This window comes from Pseudophryne corroboree, chromosome 11, assembly GCF_028390025.1.
Source record: "Pseudophryne corroboree isolate aPseCor3 chromosome 11, aPseCor3.hap2, whole genome shotgun sequence".
NCBI lineage: Eukaryota > Metazoa > Chordata > Amphibia > Anura > Myobatrachidae > Pseudophryne > Pseudophryne corroboree.
Window position 1 is genome coordinate 62,961,977 of NC_086454.1, and position 23,693 is coordinate 62,985,669.

Genomic DNA, 23,693 nt, shown 5'->3' on the forward strand with positions numbered 1-23,693 from the left:
GAGACCTCCAGGTACTGCTCTCCTGGGCACCTCGCATTCTGCTGCTGATGATATACCTCTCTCTCTCTCTTCATCTCTCTCTCCATGCCTCCATGTAGCTCTCTCTCTCTATCCCTCTCTCTCCATTTTTGTTATGAGGGCGCCGGCGCCCTCCGGAAGGCAGCACCCCGGGCAAAAGTCCTGCTTGCCCGTGGCAAGATCCGCTACTGATCTGGCCAATAACATAACATTTACTTTAAAAGCAATGCTAGAATTTCACTAAATGTGTGCTATGCATTTCATTAATGAAAAGACAGACTATGTTACATGAGCTACAGTAATTTGAAATCTCAACACAGTTTGCAAACATCCCCATTTAGAGTTTGCTGTCACTAAAATAGAAACAAGATTATTACGCATGACTATGATTCACCCTGTATCAATGCCTCTGCTGTGCTGTAGACCATTGAAACGGCATCCCATATCTTTAACATATACTATAACCGCAAAAGCCTTTTTTTTAAAGCATGTGCAGATCAAATTCTAGAGAATAGTCTGCACACTGCATGGACAAATTCCAGGATAAAAGCTGTTGTTCAATGTGTTTGGCCTATGAGACATTAGTTACACAAGTGTAATTTCTAAACAAAAAGCCCTTGACTTGATGATGGTGGGATTTGAGCCCACCACATACAGAGAACAATAGATTAGCACATGCTTGCCTACTTTGCGTCTCTCTCCTCCGGAAGGTGGCAGTGTGGGAGGCTCATGGAGGCATGGCTGGAGGCCACGTGGCATGTCCAGGGGTGTGGCCAGGGACAAGATGGGGGCATGGCTTGCAGGGAGATGTGCAGTCCATGGGCGTGGCATCACAATTGCGTCATTGTGGCTCTGCTCCCCATTCTACAGCACCAAGAAAACAGGCACTGTAGAGTGGCGAGCAAAGCTACGATGAACGGATCTACTTGGACTGCCCACGGGGGGCTGTCAACGAGAGAGGTAGACTTGCCTACCTTTCCTGGGGGCTAAGAGGTCCATCTGATTTTGGGAGCCCCCCGGCCATTCTGGCAGGTTAAGCAAGTATGGATTAGCAGTCCATCATTTTAGCCACTCAGCCACCTCAACTACACAACAAGCGGTGTTGCAAGCTATCTGTCACCATTTCTAAGGCTGTCTTTTAGCCTTACCACCATACAGTCATATATTTTCTCTCCTGCAATTACTTTCGCCTTTCTTTCATAAACTCATCCAATTTCAGATGCAAGATCTCTCTCTCAAAAGCTCTATAAGGGGCCCATTTTTCAAAAAATATTTTTTGGGGGTTTGCTGCAAATATGAAGTATCCCTTGAATGTATGTAGAAGGGATTGTAACAGGCATCTCAGATAACTGCTGAGAGCCCTCCATTCCTGCCGGCAGCCGTATACCCCACAGGTTTCTTTGGGGAATGTGATGCTGTCAGATTTATCAATTTCCAGAGTGTGAGACTGACCACCATAGCTACGTTGTAGCCTATGGGCTACTCTCCGCATATGTAGTTATGGAGGGTTTCCCCGGAACCTTCCACGGAAATGAGCAGAGTGCATGTGTGGTCAATGAAACTGCGCATGCGCACCACCCTCGGAAGCTCATTGAACATATAAAATACAATAGGAAACAGATTTTTTTGATTTTTGCCCATGTAAAAACTGACTAATCTAATAGAATAAAAATAGCCACAAAATCATCATAAACCCACCATTAAAAAATAAATAAAAAATGCCTAGCCCAGGTTGCCATCCCAATTCTTTCTATGTTAAAGGTCTATGTCACCGGATGGAATAGGCTGTGATTTTTAAAGTTGCACCCCTCAAAGGGTGCAAATATATTTATGTTTTTGTACGCAGGGCCAATACTGGCTGCTTTTGCATATAGCACAAAATACTGAATGGTGTTATTTTTACATGTTAATTTAGATTTGACTTTGGACCATACTTGCTACTGTTCCGGATCCTGTGGGAGACACACGATTTTTCGGGTAGTACATCGCACACCTGGAAGAGTAGGCAACCCTCCAGCATCCTGCACACTTCCTAGTGAAGTGAATAGAATGAAGAGTTTAATACAAGGAATCTGGGGACATTGGGGGAGGGGACGGGGCCTAGAGATGCGTTTCCATGGAAATGCGTCATTGTAGCGCCATCCCTATGCAAATTAGTGCCAATCACAGCTTTATTACTGTGAGGGGCGGGGCCTAATAATGCAACTATCCCGCCCCTGCCCCCTTCGCTGCCCACCTTCATGTTCTCTTTGGGCATCTCCCAGTGAGCAATTAGAGAGTACACAAGTATGTTTTGGACACGCCCCTCCGAAATATAAATCTCTGCACATTTTACATCTACTCCACCTAAAGTGCAAAATGGTTTTGCCAAGGTGCAGAGGCCCTTATTCTGACCTGATTGCACGCTGCAACTTTTTGCTGCCCATGCGTTCAGGTAGACGCCGCCTATGGGGGAGTGGATTTTTGCATAGCAAGGCTGTGTTCGCTTGTGCAGCCGAGCTATGCAAAAAAGTTTTGTGCAGATGAGGAGTAGGTCTGGACTTACTTACCTATTGCGATCACTTCAGCGTCTCAGGTCCCGGAATTGACGTCAGACATCCGCCCACCAAACGCCTCGACACGTCTGCGTTCGGATCTCCACTACCCGAAGACGGTCAGTTGACGCCCCGGAACGCCTTCCTCCTGTCAATCACGGTGCGATTGCGGCAGCAATCGTTTTCTTCTTTAATTCAGTCGCCACCTGGTGTTCCCTGTCGCCGGGCAGCGATGTGCCTGCGCATTGCGCCTGCTGCGCAACCACATTCCGGACCCGTTCGCACGGCTGTGAAAAAAAGCAGTGTGCAAACAGGTCGGAATGACCCCCAAAGTTACTTGCTCTTTTATGCTTTACTCCCACGTAAGAATCAGGCTTATAAAGGTACATGGAACTTTTAAGTGTTGACTGCAAATTATACATATAACAAAAATTTTTCATAACGAATGATTCACTGTACTAATGCAAATAATTAAAACAAATAATTAAGAGCACTTAAAACAAACAATATTCCCATAGGATAATATAGTGTATTTTATGATGTGCATAATGTTAATGGAGACACAGGGCCAAATGTAATAGAGTAAGAGTTTCAGATAGTGAGAGATTTGGGGGGTCATTCCGACCCGTTCGCACGTAGTGGTTTATTGCTGTGGTGCAAATGGGTTTGGAATGCGCGTGCACGACGTTGCCCGGCGACAGGGGTCACCGGGTTACGTCGTGTCCTACGTAGAAAGCGGTCGCAGAGCCAACCGTAAGAAGATTGACAGGAAGAAGGCGTTCCTGGGCGGATCCGGACCGTTGGCTGACGTTTTCGGGGAGTGGTAAGGAAAATGCAGGCGTGTCCAGGAGAACGGAGGGCGGATGTCTGACGTCAAAGCCGGCTCCAGCATCGCAGAGATCGTCGCACAGGGTAAGTAGGTATAGGGCTGGTCTACTTGTGCTTGAATGTTTTTTTAGCTTAGCAGGGCTGCACTAGCGATCGCAGCCCTGCTAAGCTAAAATACCCCCCCCCCCCATAGGTGTGTCCTAGTTGATTGCAGCAGCAGCAAAAATTTGCTGGCTGCGATCAACTCGGAATGACCACCTTGGTAAGGTTTTGCAGTTCTTTTTAAAGTGGCAATCATTTACACAGCAAGATCAACCTGGTTTTGCAGTGTAAATGATTGTCACTTTAAAAAAAAAAAAAAAAAACCTGCAAAACATTACCAAATCTCTCACTTTCTGAAACTCTCACTCTAATACATTTGGCCCACATATCAGTTTATTTTAGAGAGAGAGAGAGAGAGAGAGAGAGAGAGAGAGAGAGAGAGAGAGAGAGAGAGAAGTGACACTTTATGGGAGTGTAATTACACTTGCCCTCTTAGGTCACAAGCAGTGTAATTGATTAGGTACAGTCCACATGCTGAAATCGTCACTGCTAAAGCACCTGGGACAAATCTGGCAGTGGGATGGCTGTGAGCTGATTCCTTTTAGTGCCAGTTGTAGTTATTTCTAGGCTCCCTCTCCTTCTGCTGAGAGCACGGAATACAACTGGACAAGAATAACTTCCCTTTACTCATTGCAACATGTGCTAAACTGAAGATGGCTTTTAAAAGTTCACATATGAAAATGCTTTACCCAACATAATGTTTGATGTTTTTTCATGAAGAAGAAACACATTTTCATTGTAAGAATAATAACTGAATACTGTTTATAATGCCTCACACACGGTCGAGGAACACCAGCCCTGTTCCCGAAGTTAACTGGGATGCAGGACTTAAGGAAATGAACGAAACATGGAAAGGAGCGATCGCCTGTGTCGGGGTTGCGATTTTCTTTATCATGACAATTGGCATTATCTACTGGCAGGTGATGGACCAACCTAACAAAAACTGGATCCTGAAAGGCAGAGTCAGCGGACTCATCTGGGAAAGGAACACTCACACATTGATACTGCAGACATTAAGTGAAAACAAAACATACGTGGAGATTGATGTGGGAAACTTTCCCGACATGGATCAAAATTTTGTTAAAAACTTATGTTGGCTCAATAAGACAGACTTTTGCTATACGTGGGATTCAATAACAGACCTTAAAATTACACTAGATCGCAATTTCGCAGCTGGTACTGAATGTTACAATATTACTTGGACCCCCATACACTGTGATGTGAGACTAAAGGTATGTAGCTAACTAAAGGTATGTCCAATTGATAATTACTGATAGGTGGTCATAGAGATATAATCACACAGCGTAGTTTTCCACTTTCAGACTACTTTTGTTTAATGGTTCATTAAGTATATGCCATACTTTAACATTTACATATGCATTTTTTTTTGCACATTCATCCTTGCTTTTATATAATCAGCCAAAGTAGTTGATTTTATTTAAAAATCATGAAGCAGCTTTCAAGTTACATTGCAGAAAGCACAGAGAAGCTTTTCACATGTGTGGGGAACATTAAGTAAACAGTTCTGTCTGATGATATAAACACATGACTGAATGGTAGGGAGTAACTAATTTAATGCAATTGTTTAGCACAATTTGTAGGAGGACATTTTCAAGATAATAAAGGAAATACATTTTTAGTTAAGAAAACCCCGTCAAGGAAAAGTAAAGCACAATAGAATAGGCTGCGCTATATAAGAAACTGTTAATAAAAGCTACTGTAACACACAGAAAGAGAATAAGGAAAATGTATCAATCGCAGCTGAGTGTGGATTTTCTCTATTGATCAGGAATTCTAAGAAAACAATATTTAATTATCTGGAGTTTTCAAATTTAATAATAATAATAATAATAATAATAATAATAATAATAATAATATGTTTATAGCAGAAATGTACTATGACTCTGCTAGAATTACTCCAGTGTAACTTGGACAGAGCTTTGACATCACACAAATCTGCTTTGTTTCCATCTTATTTCATAAACCTATTACTGTACTTTTCTAGCTAAGAAGGGTTATGAGTTCAATTAATCTGTCCAAGTTTGGAATTTTCTATAGCTTTAGACTTTTACCCACAAAAAATTGTCCTTAATGTTCACAAGTAGAGTTATTCCAATTATTTTGTTTAAATAAACAACAACTTTAACCACTCAACTGGCAACTGTCACCTGACAGTGGCCGATCACATATATACTGTGATGGAATATTCTAGAGTGATTGTGGATTGAACATCTACAATATTCTTGTTTCTCACCTTATAGAATCCAGCAGATTCAATATGCATGCGTTGTAGCTTAATTATATTAATTAATTAATTAACTGAAGGTATCCATTACCTCAAAAAATGACTGTACTTTTATTTGTGAATTCAGCAACCCCAAAATACCCTAAATTTGTTAAAATGTCCTTGGGAACTAGACAATTATGGGGCAGATGTATTAAGCCTGGAGAAGTGATCAAGCAGGGATAATGCAGTGATAAGTACAAAGTGATAACGCACCAGCCGTTGTGTTAACACCTTGCACTTATAGCTGCTTTATCACTGCTTTATCACTTCTCCAGGCTTAATAAATATGCCCTTTTTTTGTTAGGCTGTTATATCTATAGTGAATTGAGGAAATCTTTCCTATTGGGTGCATCAAGCTTCTTACATTGGGGTGCAGTTAAAATACCGACTGCCGGGATCTCGGCGTTCAGAAGACCGACGCTGGAATCCCAACAGCCGGTGAAATACCACTGGACGGAATCCCGACCCCTGTCGGGTATTCCCACTCGGTTGCTGGGGTCACGCGAGTGGGAATACAACCTATGGTGAGCAAAGCGAGCCACTGGGACGGAGGCGTGGTTAGCACAGCAGGGCATCCCGTCTATCGGTAAAACATACAGATTTCCTTACATCCTTCTTTGCCGTAAACGTATAAGCGATGGTCTGTATTTATTACATGTTGCAGCCCATAAAGGGCCGTATTCACAGCCCGATTTGGGGAGAGATGTGTGCTGAGCGAACCGCTCAGCACACTTCTCCCCCCCCCCGCTCAGCACAGCGCGATGTGTGCTAAATGTACGGGGGGAGGATGGGGGTCTGCTCACTTCACCCAGCAAGTAGAGCCTACATGCAGGCCAATCTAGCACCTACGATAGCGATGCGCGGGGCTGCACATCGCTATCGCTGTGGGGGGTACACACGGAGTGATCACTGCTTAAAATGTAAGCAATCTAGTCAGATTGCTTAGATTTTAAGCAGCGATTGCTCCATGAGTACTCTCCTTTAGTGCTCATATTCAAGCAAGCACGTAAATTCTGTTCCTTTGGGAAAAGAGTTTGATCTTAAGTAAAATGTAAAATGAATCAAACAAAAGCAGGGCACAGGGGAGACCCTGGGTCTATATAGACTCTGGTGAATGCGTATTTTGTGAGATTTCAGCTCATTATGCAGTAGAAGACATACAGGAATTAATTTATGTATTTGCAATTTGCATTTTGCATTTTTAATTCAACTGCATTCTGAAGAGCAACAAACAGACAAAGAAAGCACCCATATAAATTTTTCTTTCATAATCAGATTACTTTAAATGTTCCTACTGGTGTTTTCATAGCTACCAATTTATCTGTCAAAAAATTACTTTCAAACAATTTTTGAAACTTATTACACAGCATGTAAGTATGTAATCTATGTAATGTAATATCTCATTTATAAAACATGGATATGTGTATTATTAAGCATGTCACTGCAGTGTATTCTAGCATACCTGGGAGCTTAACATTTTTAAAATTGGCCTCATATAGACAGTGGCATAGCCAGGGGGGTGCAGGGGGAGTGACTGTTCCCCTTGCAGAAGAAATCTTATAAAACAGAGCCTATCTGAGAGGAGTGCCAGTCTGTGCAGGGCTGAATAATATATATATATATATATATATATATATATATATAATATTTTTTTTTTCCCTGCTGGGGTGTGAGAGCGGATGAGCTTAGGAGGGACCGGTGGAGAGGCGGGTGGGCGGGTGTAACGAGGCTTCCCTCCACCCAGAAGGAGCATATTAGCCCTCCTACTCTACCATTGTATTGGCTGTGCACCCTATTGCTGTGATGCACAAACAGAAATGTAGGTGGCGCTGTAACCTCAGTGTCAAAGTAACACTATAAGGTAAATAAAATACATTTAATAAGAAATATTAACAATCATAATAAACATAATAATAACTCCAAGGAGCTGGACAAAGTGATAAAATAATACTGATATTATCAAAGTAGTAGATGTAACAATATTGATAAACAATAATGATAAACTGCACTCTCAACATAATGTAAGTAGTATAATGAATAACAGCAAAATGAGCAAAACATGAAAATTAAAAACAATCCTACACATAGTGACAAAATGGGACAGTTTCTCAGCAGCTACGCACTGGACCTAAATTTTACCTATAGCACCAACCACCATCTAGTACTCTGAATCCAACAACTACTGAGGGTTTATAGTGACCACACCAAAATACAGTGAGAATCCATGTGGTGGCCATACAATACAGAGAGCATCCTTATGACATATGATCAATACTTTGAGCATCCTATTGACATATATTCTATATAAAGAGTATACTAGTTGCAGATATTGAATACAGATAGGAACCTACTGACCACTGTACAATACAAGTGATGTGATTAGATAAATATATAACAGAGCCTGGATGCACAGGAAAAGAAAGCCAGTAAACATACTCTGATGGTAATTAAAAGAAAGGGATACATGTTTTATTAAGAGACATGTATTAAAACAATCTATGCTCTTAGACAACGTAGTATCAATAATGAACCACAGTATTCTAAAAAGTAACCTTTGAGCCTCTGTTCTAAAGAAACACAAATGTAAAAGCCCAATAGTATCTTTGGATAGAATAAGTCGTTATAATTGTGTTCACCTTTGCCCTGGAATAGCATCCTCCAAATAGCAGCAGTCTTTAGTTAATTGATTGCCTGGGTTTGGGCATATATCCAAAGGTAAATGGTATTTCCAAATGGCCGTTAATTAACGTATGCACGGATAACTTTTACGGAAACCAACTGGGAGCAGACCTCCAAAAACTTATGCACAGTTTGGATAATATTCCTTACAGTAAACCAACTGGGAGCATACTTCCAGAGTTAGTAAGTTACCTGGATCGCCAGGCTGCAAGCAATCACTGATAGAATACCAAAGGCAGCTGAGCTGAAGATACCTCCTGGTCATCCTCTGGTATATTGCCACTAAGATCCTCTGGAAATATACTGACAAGTGTGGCTGCCGAACTATGGGGCAGATGTATTAACCTGGAGAAGGGATAAAGCATTAATAAGCACAAGGTGATTACGCACCAGCCAGACAGCTCCTAACTGTCATTTTTGAAATCCATAAGGATTGGCTGGTTCATTATTACCTTGCACTTATCACTGCTTTTTCACTTCTTTATCCATTCTGCAGGTGAATACATCTGCCCCTATGTACTCTGCTGGTAGCGACTGCATTGCTGCTCGATTGTGCAGTGTACGGATGTCCCCATTAGTGGAGAACGTCCGCTTCACACCTCAGGTTCCAGGACAGATGAACACTTCTGGTGTGATTTTTTTCAAAGACAACGGCATGTTTAAGTATATAGCCCATACAATTGATTGAATTTCAGGTAGCACTGAGGTTTTTGTGTGCAGAGTGATGTGAGGATGTTTTAATCTTGAAAAATAAGACCAAGGACAAACTTTTAAGCAACATACAGACAAAGGTTAACTTACACACTTAAAAAGTGATGGAGAATTTTACGTAATCATTCTCAGATTCAGTCACGTTATGCCCTTATGACTCCAGGTGGTATTCAGTATGCCGGCTGTTGGGATCCCGGCGCCGGAATCCTGACACCTGGCATACCGACAACGGTTCTCCCTCTTGGTGGTCCATGACCTCCCCTGGAGGGAGAATAGATATTGTGACACACATAGCAAGGGGCTCATTTGCGCTCGCCCAGCTGCCGGCATGCCGGCGGTCAGGTTCCCAGCGCCGTTATGCTGGGCGCCGGGATCCCGGCCGCCGGAATAACATATTACACCCATGATTCCTCATCCTCAGAGAAGATGAATGGGGGAGGAAAGCAGTGTGCAAGTATCAGCCAATCACAGTAGTACACAAAGGGGTTTATTTACTATCATTGATTTTCACCATTTGAAAATGTATATAATCAACCTAAGTCGATGTTGGGTTTCATGGTCTAAGACACACATTTACTAACAGACAATTTTTTATATTCATTTTTAAACATTAGTAAATGTGTGTTTTAGCTCCTGAAACCCAATATCGATGTAGATCGATTTCCATCAATTTGAAATTGTTGAAAATCAACCTTTAGTGAATAAACCCCTAAAGTTGTGTTCAAACAATGCCTCTCTTGTAGACCACAGTAAACTCAAACATGCGTGGTTCAGAAGGCTTATAGCTTCTTAATGTTGAGCCCTGGTGCAAAACACACACTGATGATGATAACGATTTCAGTTGCTTCTGATTGCTGAGTATTTATTGGTCCCTCCAAGTATATAATTACTATTACTGCAATATTTTGCCATTATTTACTGTATTTGACATTTGCGGTCCATGGCATGAAAGCAGATTCCCATTTAATTTTTTTAAGTGGAAGAAAATGGACTGTACTTTTATTCTGTATTTGCATTAGTATTTTACATAACTATAAATGCTACTTGTTTATTAATAACAGCACTGTTCAGACTCTGACAGACTGTCTTATGTATATGACACTTCATTAAAATACTATACTGTGTACGAATTGCTTGCTGAAACTTTACCATTTAATACCAACACTGTTAAACCACAAACCAAAACCAGGCATATATAATACTATTTTCTTCTGGCACATATGCTACTCTTGCTGAGTACAGAGATGCATCCAGTTCTGCAAGTTGAGCAAAATGTTTTTTTTTTTTTTTTGCTGTGGGAGGGGTGTTTTAAGAGATGAGGGGCCCTGTGTGAAGACTCTGTGTAGGCCCCCTACTGTCTGCAGTGCCATAGACTCTGTGCATGCGCAGTTCTCCGGAAACATGGCAGCCGCCATGTTCCCGGAGACAAATCTGTACTACGCATGTGTTAGTCACTGGAAAAATGGCCGCCACACCATTTTCCGAGTGAGTTCTCCTGCGGCAGCAACGCCAACGTGATTCTCCAGAGAGGTAAGTGATTATACATTGGTGCTGGGTGTGCATTGTGGGCCCCCAGGTCCCATGTACACCACACAAACTGCATCCATTATAGAAATGCCTATGGGGGGTGGAGGGGGATGTTTTACATCTGAGTTATTGGAACAAAATGCATCCAACTCTACCTGTGGCATCCATGTAATGCACTGAGTTCTGGTTGCTTCAAATATGGCACATTTTATAAAAAGCATTGATACCTATTTTGTTCTATTCATTATAGAACAAATGGTGAGAAATCTGTATACACCCTAAAACAACTACATGTAATTAAAATAATGTTCCCTTCCCCATCTCCTTAAACCTTCCAGAAAGTGCCACTAACTTGCACAGTGTTATCTGATAAATGTCTATGAATTGCCAGTAATATTACTTAGCTTGGATGCAGTGACAGAACCAGGCTTGGACTGGCCTACAGGGGTACAGGGGAAACCACCGGTGGGCCCTACTGCCTGGGGCCCCACCTCCTGCTTTAAGGATCAGGTTCCAGACTGTGCACTTGAATTATACATTATACATGTTACCTTATACTGGACTATGGTGTATTTTCTACAGTGCATTGCTGTTATTAATCTGGTACATTATCATGCATGCAGCAGCTGAATTTACTGTATATGTTTATGAAGGGGCCCAGACATTGCACTCTCTAATGGTTAGTCAAACCAATGTGGTGGGAGGCCACACCCCCTCTGCAGACTGACCACACCCCTAAACATGGGCCCCTACCACTGCATCCCCCCGGTGGGCCCTACACGCCTCAGTCCGACACTAGGCGGAACTACCTACACTGCAATGGGTGCAGGGACTATGGAGTGCAGTAGTGTAGGCCCGTCCTGCCTTGGCTCCTGCTCTTCTTTTCTGTGCATCTATGGGGGCTGACACAGATTCAGTTGGAAAAGCATACCGCCCCCCCTCCCCCCCAACTTCCCTTAGGAAAATAATTTCTTTGTTAAATAGGAAACCATCTTCTAAATGATCCATTTCAGACATTTTGTGCAGTTTTTCTGACAATTTGCCATCTTTCTTGCATGCTCTACAATTTAGCAAAAGCCCATCTCTGTTACTTGAAGCAATAACTGGCTGGGAGCCTTATCTTACTGTCAGTATTCTCCCATACAGCTAAGAAGACGACTATTTACAGTAGTCCTACAGGACTATATGCTTGGCTTCAGAAGCTTCCATGGTATTTTCTACATAGGGCAGGTCTGAATGATAGCTGCTTGCACAAATGTGGAGAACCCATTTAGATATTGCTTCAGTTATATACTGTACATACATCACATATTCTTTATAGGTAAATGATTGAAGTTTTAATTATAATTTCTTCTGAAAATTCAGCATCTTAACCCTTTGGTTGAAAAACTACATGGAAGAATTTCCTGGCTCATTCCTTAGGAAGAATCTTCTATTTTTAAACCTGGAAATGTAACACTTCCTGGTTGAGTTTCGTTACTGCACATCAACACCCTCTTCGAGGAACAGTTCCAGAGTCTATAACTAGTATCTATCTCCACTAGGACTGAACTGGCAGCTTTTTACTTAAGAGACATGGTTGTAACTGGAGGACCTGGTAAAGACAACAATGGAAAATAGGGTACTTATAGCTGTGACTATATTTAAGCAGTAAATGCGAAATGGTATATCTCTCAGTCCTATTTAACCATGTATGTCTACCCCAGTCTGTCGGTGTCATTTTTGTATTCGGGAACATGGCTATCAACTTGTTCATGTAAACTGACAATACTGAGGTTTAACTGTATTCTTCCAGTTTCTTCATTATTGGCTTTAGTAAATTACTTGGATTAGCTACTTATATATCAGGATCATAACGGGTCATTCAGAGATGATCGTGGCTGTGCTAAATGTAGCACAGCTACGATCATTCGCACTGACATGCGGGGGGACGCCCAGCACAGGGCTAGTCTGCCCCGCATGTCAGTGCCGGCCCCACCCGCAGAAGTGCAAAGGCATCGCACAGCGGCATTGCCTTTGCACTTCCAGAGTAGCTCCCGACCAGTGCAGCTTTAGCGTGCTGGCTGGGAGCTACTCGTCACTTCCTGGCCCGCAGCGGCTGCGTGTGACGTCACGCAGCCTCCACGGACCGCCCCCCCCAACGGTCCGGCCAATGCCGCGGACCGCCCTCCCCACAACGGTCTGGCCAACGCAGGCATTGGGCGTGGTCTGGCCAACACCTGCGTTGGGTGGACCGCGCCCCCTAAATGGTGGCTTAATGCCGCCGTGCAGCCCCCTCTGGCCCAGCGACCGCCTCTGTCTCACTATGGCGCTGGCGCATGCGCAGTTCTGACCTGATTGCACCGCTGCGATAAACTGCAGTGTGCGATCGGGTCAAAATGACCCCCATAGTCTGTTGTGATTTACATTTAGGAACAAATAGAACGTAAAGAAAACTGGATAAGAACAGACAGACAGAGAGGTAAGAGGGCCCTGCTCACAAGCTTACAATCTATATAAAGGAATGTCTCTGCTGAATCTACATCCCCAGTGCTTCATAAGTGATCTCCAGAGTGTCTTTAATAAATATCCTGTCTTGTTGAATATTGGCTTCTCGTAGCTACTGAAGCTAGAAGGAATTGTGCACATCTTTCACCAACCCATGGGTGCCACAAGGAGCCCGATGGTGGTGCAGTGATCCGAAGCCAGGAGCCTAGAACGCAGCTTAGATTACATCCCTCAAACAGGAGGAATCTACTTGTAATAAAGGTATCTGGTCACCATGCCGACGCTGGGATTCCGAGCGATCAAAAGCCCTACAGACACAGTCGACACCCATACAGTGGGAATAGAATCTGTGGCGATTGCAGCAAGCCACCAAGCACGCAAGAGGCTTTGTTGCCCTCGCCCGCCCCTGCTGGCATTCAGCAGCTGGTATCCCAGGGTTTGGTATGCTGTCCACCGGGATCCCCACCGCCGGTCACTCAGCCCCAACCTGTAACAGATGCCTCCTGCTGCATTTACATACAGAGCTATTGCTGGTGCTTCCAAGTAATCAGTAGCGATAGCTACTCCATCCACATCTGACCCCATAATGACCCCTGCCATAAGGTACTTTTTGTGAAATACACACAGCTGACAGGAGAGCTGCTGCACCTACTGTAGCATTCCAAAATGAATGCAGTGACCTTATAAACCAGTAACATTAGGAGAGTTCGGGGTTACGTGTGTAATATTCCTCAAGGTACCAAACCAACAAAAGAGCTCATTGGAAAGTTACTGCAGAACCACTTATGGACAACAAGCAGTTTTAATTTGACACCCTCTGAAAATCCTGTGCTAGTCAGTGGTGTGCTATCTAATTAATAGAGTGCTAGTTCCTTGCTATGGTATTCAATTCCTATTAACTTACTCCATTCCCTGGCAGAGGTCTGTTCCATTTTTTCACCTCCAGTGGCCGGACTAAATTTAGGGCTCATATAGATGGGTGTTGAAAACAACACTACTTAGTATGTAAACAAAATCTTGTAGTTTGTCCTTGCTTTAACAGAGTGCTAGACGTTTGGTAATGAATACATTGCAAAGCTTTTCTGCATATGTACTTAGGATCTCATTCAGTAAGGATTGCAAAATTTGCGATTCGCAATCCGGACGATTATCGAACGACTGCACATGTACTAGTAAAAATAGCAAAAGAAATTGCATACACATTGTTATCACAATGTAGCCGCTGTTTGATTGACAGGAAGCCGGCATTTCTGGGCGGGAACTTGACATTTTATGGGTGTGTCTGAAAAAACGCAGGCGTGCCCAGACGTTTTTAAGGAGGGCCTCTGACATCAGCGATGACCACTTCCAGCCTCTTGTGTCGCAAGATTTGCGGGATGACCTTGCCTGGCGCAGATAGGAAAAACCTTTGATGTTCCGGGAATTGCGTATGGTATCAGCCCGCATATTGCGATGCATTCACACTTTTTGCAATGGGCATTTTTTCTCTATTTCTGGGTGGCAACTACTTGATCTCAGCAATTGCTTTTTAGCAGAGATTGCAGTCCTTACTGAATAAGGTCCTTAGGGCTGTATTCAGCTGCAGTTTCTGCTAAATTGCAAATGGACAATTATTGGATGACTGCGCTGTGCATGCATTGCGCATAATTTGCAATTCTTATGCGATCGCATCTTGCCGGGATACGTACGCAGACTGTTTGACAGGCGGCAGGCGTACACAACATCTGCGGGGAGTGATAGGGGAAACTCAGGCGTGTTATGGATATTTTCAGGGCATGCATCTGGCGTCAGGGCATGCATCTGAATGCGACTGCATTCTCACTGTTCTAGCCCTGGGTTATCTGCAATTGTCGATGGTACTCGATTTCTGTGTATGCATACACAAATTTGCGATTGCATCGGCCGAAAACTTTTACCTTTCTGGGTGGCTCTTCACATGCGATTTTTATCAGAAGCAGGATTGCGAAAATCGATCTAAGCTGAATAAGGTCCTTAAACCAGTGCTCGCATAGAGTTGCATTGTATTTAACCAAACAGTAAAGCTTCTTATTGTTTTACCGCAGGTCACACAGCTGTTAGTGGGCTATGAGAACGAATGTAAAACACTTTATAATAATTTGTAGAAGGCCTTAATGACTACGTCAGGTATAAAGAGAATGCCTTTTTACTAGGGATGAGCGGGCTTGGTTCCTTGAGAACTGAACCCCCATGAACTTCACGTCCCGAACCCGGATCTGAGCCTGTCTCGGGACTTCCTGCCAGACTTGGAAACCAGAACGAGGCAAAACGTCATCATCCCGCTATCGTATTCTCGCAGGTTTTGGATTCCATATAAGGAGCCGGGCGTCGCCGCCATTTTCACTCCAGTCCTGGAGAGTGTAGCAAGAGGACGTGTCTCCTCAGTGTCTGTGCGGAAAAGTGGTGTGGTGCGTGGGGTGGCGACCTGCTCTTATGTGTCATTCCAGTGCTGTCTTGTGCTGCCTCAGTCCAGTGGTGGTGTCCTGTGCTGCCATAAGTCCAGTGCTGCTGTATAAGTCCAGTCCAGTGGTGGTGTCTTGTGCTGCATCAGTCCAGTCACAGTGGTGGTGTCCTGTGCTGCCATAAGTCCAGAGCTGCTGTATAAGTCCAGTCCAGTGCAGTGGTACTGTGTTGTGCTGCATCAGTCCAGTGGTGGTGTCCTGTGCTGCCATAAGTGCAGTGGTGGTGTCCTGTGCTGCCATAAGTCCAGTGCTGCTGCTGTATAAGTCCAGTGCAGTGGTGCTGTGTTGTGCTGCATCAGTCCTGTGGTGGTGTCCTGTGCTGCCATAAGTGCAGTGGTGGTGTCCTGTGCTGCCATAAGTCAAGTGGTGCTGCCGTATAAGTCCAGTCCAGTGGTGCTGCCGTATAAGTCCAGAGGTACTGCTGTATAAGTCCAGTGGTACTGCCGTATAAGTCCAGGGGTACTGACGTATAAGTTTAGTCCAGTGGTGCAGCCGCATAAGTTCAGGGCTACTGCCATATATGTCGAGTCCTCTGGTGCAGCCGTATAAGTCCAGGGGTACTGCCGTATAAGTCCAGGGGTACTGCCGTATATGTCCAGTGGTACTGGCGTATAAGTCCAGTCCAGTGGTGCAGCCGTATATGTCCAGGGGTACTGCCGTATAAGTCCAGTGGTACTGCCGTATAAGTCCAGTACATTGGTGCAGCCGTATAAGTCCAGGGGTACTGCCATATAAGTCCAGGGGTACTGACGTATAAGTCCAGTCCAGTGGTGCAGCCGTATAAGTTCAGGGGTACTGCCATATAAGTCCAGTCCAGTGGTGCAGCCGTATAAGTCCAAGGGTACTGCCGTATAAGTCCAGGGGTACTGCTGTATATGTCCAGTCCAGTGGTGCAACTGTAAAAGTTCATGGGTACTGCCGTATAATTCTAGTTCACTGGTGCTGCCATATAAGTCCAGGGGTACTGCCACATAAGTTCAGGGGTACTGCCGTATAAGTCCACCAATATTGTGCGTGCATTACATCCTGGCAAATTCCAGCACGTCCCATGTTTTGCATATACAATTAATTTGGTGGTGCAGAATTCTTAAAAAAATGACAGGGGCATCGTTGAATCTGTCGGTGGCCCGAAAAATTGCGGGCCACTTTCGACATTCAGCCACAGCATTTCACTCCTAGATGGGCCAGGTGTTTGTGCCGCACACTTGTGTCGCTTAGCAAAGTTATCCAGCAACCTCGGTGCACCTCTTTTTCTTCTTTGCATGATGAGCTGTTTGGGGACTAGTTTTTAAATCTACCATCCTGTCTGACACTGCAGTGCCACTGGAAATGAGTGGAAATGAAGGTCAATAATACAGTAGGATCAAAATTACCCCCAAAATCTGTGATTTTAGCTGTTTTTGTGTTTTTTTCAAAAATCATCCGGATCCAAAACCAAAACCTGAAAGGGTGGTTATGGCAAAACCAATCCAGATCCAAAACACGAGCAAGGATCCAGATCCAAAACCAAAACACAAAAAGTGCCCGCCGCACATCTCTACTTTTTACCACCTTACAAATTAGAGATATTTTAAGGGTAAACAATGATTTATTTATTTATTTAGCATATTAAATGAAATGCATTTTTATTTTATTTAGAATATATATAAGTAAGTGAATGGAAGTCAAGACCTCAAGAGTTATGACTTGTGTTGTGCTTATTTCCTTCAACTTCTTCTTTTTTTTCTTTTTCAAAATCTGTGCTTCGCCTGATCAATCTTTTACCACTGTTGTCACTGGGTTAGTCTATGTCGACCTAAGGTGTGTCGACCAATTGGCATCGACCTAAGGTGTGTCGACCTTTGTGCTGTCGACCCTCAGTCCCAGACCCGTTTTAATGCTCCAATCTCCATTTAAACAAGGAGCAGACTTGCAACTTCACTAACAAAACATGATCTAATTTAAAAGGAAAAAAACTTAACCTCAAACATGCAAAAGAGGGAACCAAACTTGTGACATCATTAATATATTGAGGGGGCAGTGCCGCCGAGACTGGGAGGGATCAGAGCACTGGGGTCCTGAGTCAGATGCGGTCATAATGTCAGCGCAGCACAATCTTTTTCAGTGATGGAACTGCAAGTCATCGCAAGTGTAGCAGCCACCCAGAAGTGAACAGGGATGCCCAATGAAGCCATCGCACCATGCTTAGCAACTACATACTCCGTTGCAATCGCGACGCAGATGTGGGGGAGCATCGATTCTCCAAGTGCCTGTATGGCCACGCATTATAGCTGTGGGAGCTGCAACGCTGGCGCCATGTGTTATGCATACGAGATTGCAGTCGCAGACCGGGACACGCCTTGAAAATTGCCATGACACAACTTTTATTTGCTGTCCCTAATGCATCCTCAGTAGGAAGGCTGGGTCTGTCTCCCATGGTATATGGGTTGCATATAGAAACGTACGCAAAAACCTTCTCAGTAACGATCCCTTACGCAGTAGCTGTGTGAAAATATGCAAATATCGCAGCCTCTGGGATTTCTATTAAGAAACCCACTGGAGGTGTCTGAGATCCACTGCTATTGTATGACAACTCAATCATCGGATGCACATCAGTCGATCATCAATCTTCTGAGTAATCGTATAGTCACACAGTATGATGTTCGGAAGTAAGACATTGTTTATATGGCATCGCTGTCATAAACTGTGACAGACCACAAATGCTGGCATTAATTACATTTGTTGTGACAGAAATATCTATCTACCGATCTATCTTTTCTATCTACTGTATAGAAATATCCAGATTTAAAAACCAGTCGACTATTGGGCATAACCATAAGAAATTCTGTAAACAATGGTGCATGTTTCTAAATTGCTCATTTGCCCTAATTATTCTGGCAATCCAGCATAGTAATCTAAACATTAAATTAAATCTGATACAGAAGGAGATAGATCAATGTACAGTAAGTCTACAGGAATTGATTTATTTAAAAATTATTCAGTCATTGACTGGCTAATACTACTACTTTTAGAGCTGATTTATTGTCCAGCAAGACAAATAAGCATAGAAAGGTAAAAGAGGACTAGAAGGCCTCTGGATGGATCCATGGTTATTTAACCAGAAAACCAGGCATCCACAGGGTGGGGGTGGTGGAGGTGGTGGTGGGGAGTGTGTGTGGGGGGCGCGACTGTGCTGAGAGCAGGTTTGGACTAGCCCTGGTAGCCCGCGTCCTCTTCTAGAGATCAGGTTCCATACTAAGCTGTTATTAACCACTTCAGTGGTATGCCCGGTAATACTTCAGGGCCAGCTGCACTGCTGATATTGGCTATCCCGGAAGATTTCATGATTTCAAGGGGAACAAGTATGACACCCAGACGAAACGCGTAGGGACTTACCTCATGCATGCACCCAAATGACTGGACAGATAAGCTAATTTATGTTTTACTTTTTGTATGTTTGATACTTACTATTGCCTACTGATTTTAAACCTTTTTTTATCCATTTCTCTGTGGATTAAAAATTATTTGTGAAACTTTTTAAACCTAAAGTATCTGTGCTTTCTGGTGCTAAATGCTGTATTGGGAATCAATCCCCTAATTATAACAACAAGTAATTTATATATAAGCAAGATTTTGGTTTTAAAAGAAATATGCAGAATGATCTATTAATTTTCTTTTTTGTTCTCCTTATTCTGCTGTTTGGACATACTATTTGCTAATGGGCCTAAGAATAGTTTGAAGACCAAGTTCTTAAAGATAAGCAATGGTTTTCCATGTCCTCTTTTTCACTATTTTTAGAACTATTGTGCACGAATATCACTATAAGCACTTTATAGGCGCTGGTCACTTTATCGTATATATTTATTTTCTTGTGTACTTTACAACTGCACTTTATTGTCACCTGGCTGCCACCCAGAAAATTGGTGAGTGCCTTTTATACACGTTCTTTCTTCTTTACAATGTCACTAGTATACCTAGGAAAGTTTACTCTGGTGCCAGGTTTACCACTCATTGTAAGCCAAGCTACTGTGGTGGCTATCCACACCCCTAAAAATGGGGCCCTAGAACTGCATTACCCAGGTGGGCCCTTCATGCTCCAGTCCTACAGTGGCTGAGAGAGTCTTCACCTATAAATGATTGCGATCACTGTAACACACCTTTTGTTTAATAGGAAATGTAACCATTCAGAGCAAAATCAAGACAGTGAGAGACCCTGCAGACAGGAAGGGAGGAGACACTAGAATGCAAAAAAGAGGAAGGACAACAATAGACAGTTTGTGTATAATCTATCCAGTTACCTTAACAAGCAGAAATGTAAGTCCTTTCCTAGGGGTTATATTTTGTATACACTTGCTGACAGAGACATTTTTGATTGGTACAGTAAGTGTAACCGTGCAAGTTTTGCCACCATTTGAAACTTCATTACTTTTGCAAACAGGGCAAGCACATAGTTGCAAAAGTCCACACCCAAGAGTTCCCTAGAATTCTGTTATTATATCTTTTACCAAAGACACACAAATCCATTAGTAATCCCCTGGGAGGACCCATCGTCTCATCAAGAGGGTCTCTTCAACAAACATTAGGTCAATTCATAGACCTTTATCTACAACTGATTGTTCAACATAATTATTTTTTCTTGAAGGACAATTCTGACTTTGTATGTAAATTGTCTAACTTTGACTCCCCTACAGATAATAGCTTATTCTTTACAATAGACATTACAAGCTTTTACACAAACATTAAACATGACAAGAGGATGTATGCAATATGTGAGGTCATAGCCACCAGTCCACAGTATGTGGGTCCATCTCACCTATAGATTATTTTACTTTATTGATTGACTTTATTTTTCAAAATATTTATTTTTCCACAATTCCTTTTTATTTAATTGCAGGGGACTGCAGTGGGGTCAAATATGGCCCCATCATATGCCAATTTATTTGTGTGCAAGCAAACAACACTTTTCATGATGAATAATGTACTTATACAGTACATAGCTTTATATTTTTATTATATTGATGACCTTTCCATGGTGTGGACTGGTGGTGTAGATAAGCTTGCCAAAGTTTTTAAATGACTAAATTTATTGTCTGGCTCTATTCAATTCTCATTTAACTTTAACTCATTAGACTGCAAATATAATTTGCAGTGCAAGTTCACTGGGAGAATAGGTCACAGGACCCAACTTACACCAAATTGGATTGACCCCAAACTGCACCAGTCATTATTTTAAAAAAAATATAATCGATTGGAGCAGTTCAGTGTTGCCTGGCATTTTCATGAATTAGGTCACACTTTGCAAGATGTCCATTTCATGCCTCTTGACATGTTCCACTTCTTTGTACAAGTGGTGATAGACAAAAATAGTTGTTCCAAATGATACATCATGTTTAGAGTCTTTCATACAGTGGAGTAAATGAGTACTATGTTGCATTGACAGTCTTGATTGCACATCCCATGGGTCCTTTAAATGGCAGTTGATGTTCAATGTGTTTTGTGGAGCCCTTAAAGAAGGTTTATGACGCCACTGAAAAGGCTATCAGGTGACTCTAACACCAGAGACCAACAAGCATTAATTTATCCTGTTGGAACTCAAAGGGCACTTTAATATGTCCAGTTGTTTCTATTAAATATGTTTGCTTATTTAATGAGACGTTTGCTGGTCTTTACAAACTTATTTTGCCTGAATATAGACAAGATTGTGATAGTCATATGAACTGGCACCCTAATATATAGTATATAGAAATAAAAATATATTAAAAAATACAAAGAATGATGGAGCACAACTGCTTCTCATTTTCTGAAGTGACTGCAGTGGGATATATGTGCCAATCTTTTATGTTCGTATAACATTTTCCCCAAATAACAGCATTTCCTATTTCTTGATTCATTCTGATTTTTGAACCATTTCCCTAGTAAGTTTTCCGGCACCATCAAAGAGACGTTGGTGGAGACGTTTCAAACCTTTGAGACATATAAAGTGGGGAGAGATAAAGGGGTCTATTTACTAAGCCTTGAAGAGAGATAAAGTAAAGAGAGATAAAGTACCAGTCTATCAGTTCCTAACTGCCATGTTACAGGCTGTGCTTGAAAAATTACAGTTAGAAGCTGTTTGGTTGGTACTTTATCCAAAGGCTTAGTAAATAGACCCCAAAGTACCAGCCAACCAGCTTCTAAATGTCATTTTTGAAACACAGCCTGTAGCAGGACAGTTGGGAGCTGATTGGATAGTACTTTCTCTCCACTTTATTTCCCTACGAAGTTTTATTTTATACATCTACCTTGAGAAGGTGGCCTTTTTTTATTTTTGTAGTTGGGTGTACTAATTCCAATTTAGGATTTATCTATTGGCATTTTCATTATTAAGATCCACTGAGAATATCATATTTTTAACAGTAAAATAATGTATTTAATGATTAAAATAATTTCATATAGTGTGGGTTATTTTCATTCTTTTTGGCCTTAGAGAATACATCCTATAATAGGAATTATTTGGTTGCGATCATCTGTGTGGGAACTTCGTTGCGCTATTTTATGTTAAATCTTTTGCACTCTGCTAAGAAGTCATGCGGATTGTTAAATCTCACTAATCCTCTCTGGAGACAAAACCGACTTAATGGGTACAGGGGATTTGCGTTCAGGCTGACAGGCAGCATAACTGAGAAATTCCGATGACCTTATTAAAGTATGTGACTCCAAAGCTAAAGGCTGAGATGACACTTTGTGTGTGAGAATGTGTGCAGAGAATTACAGTAATCAATATGGCTATGTTCAACTTTTATCAGATTCATAAATGTGAGACTGCTAAATCAAATTTGTAGTTCAATTCAGTGTGTCTCCTTGCGAATACTTAACCTGCGATTCATAGCATGTAAATAAAGAATAAGGGGCAATATATCAAGTCTTGGATACATAAATTGAAGAGAGAGATAAAGTGCCAACCAATCAGCTTTTGTTATTTTACAGGCTGCACTCCCACTAAGAGATTAGATAATCCAAATAAAAGATATTCTTTAAATCTAAAAATAACCTCCTTGGGTCCCGGAGAATGTCTCTCTACTCAACTCTACCCATCATGTGTTGGATATGCATTGGCATTTTAGTGTGGACTCAGCAACCACTAGGATGGGGTCGATTTTATTGTGCTGTCCCAATAAATGCCCAGAGGGTGGCTTAAACTACCCCACTCAGATTGCCAGTGAGCTATGGAACCTGGAACACAATTACTAGGCTCTGAGCTAGGTAATGGTCTAATACCAAGTTTGATTTCTTAATTAATTGCTTTATAGTAACTTTTTTAATAGAATATTTATAGAAATATATTGTTTAATAAATATATCACATTTTATCAGTAGAGCTATGATAAACAAAAATGCCCTGATTTGTTAGTGTCACTTGTAACTTTACACCAAGTGTGTGACATAGAAGCTAGGATTATGTATGTTGTTTACCTAACAATAGTACAGATCTTCAGATATTGCATTTTCATCCACATTAATGCTGGGCATACATTGTCAGATATAGGGTCAGCTGTAATGACGCCACAAAGTTTTTTAAAGGGGCAATCACTTACGTCTGATCATCCCTGGTTGGTTGCGGCAGTACACTATACAATTATCAATTGTATAGTGTATAATATTAATTACATTATACACTATACAATTATCATCCAGATTCACTGATAATCTGGATTGGGTGGATAATTGCGTAATGCAGAGGATCCCAAACTCTACCATTACATTCCAGGTTTTCAGGATATCTATGTTTGAGTCCAAATGGTTAAATCAAATTGACTAATTAAGTCACCTGTGCTCAAGTATGGATATTCTTAAAACCTGGACTGTAATGGTGGAGCTTGGGAACCTCTGTCATAATGTACTGTATGCCTTGCTTAAGGATAAAGGTTTGTCAGAAGAAGGATGTGGTCTCATTTGAAATTGATAAGTATGGAGCTGGCAGATGCGGATGCTTGAATCTATGGCTGTGCAATCATTTCTCCACATTTTCCAATCAGGAATGTTACCAATGTGGTTGCATTGTCTTTGCTTGTCTAGGAGTGTC

General features: G+C 42.1%; 1 protein-coding gene across 1 annotated transcript in view; it reads left to right on the forward strand.

The window, feature by feature from the left end:
* Positions 1-3,992: 3,992 nt before the first annotated feature.
* Positions 3,993-23,693, forward strand: part of MYORG (myogenesis regulating glycosidase (putative)) — a 123,637-nt gene continuing 103,936 nt past the window's right edge. The window contains exon 1 of the mRNA XM_063946091.1: positions 3,993-4,714. Coding sequence (XP_063802161.1) covers positions 4,250-4,714 — 465 coding nt within the window. The 5' untranslated portion in view covers positions 3,993-4,249. The remainder of the gene's footprint in view (positions 4,715-23,693) is intronic.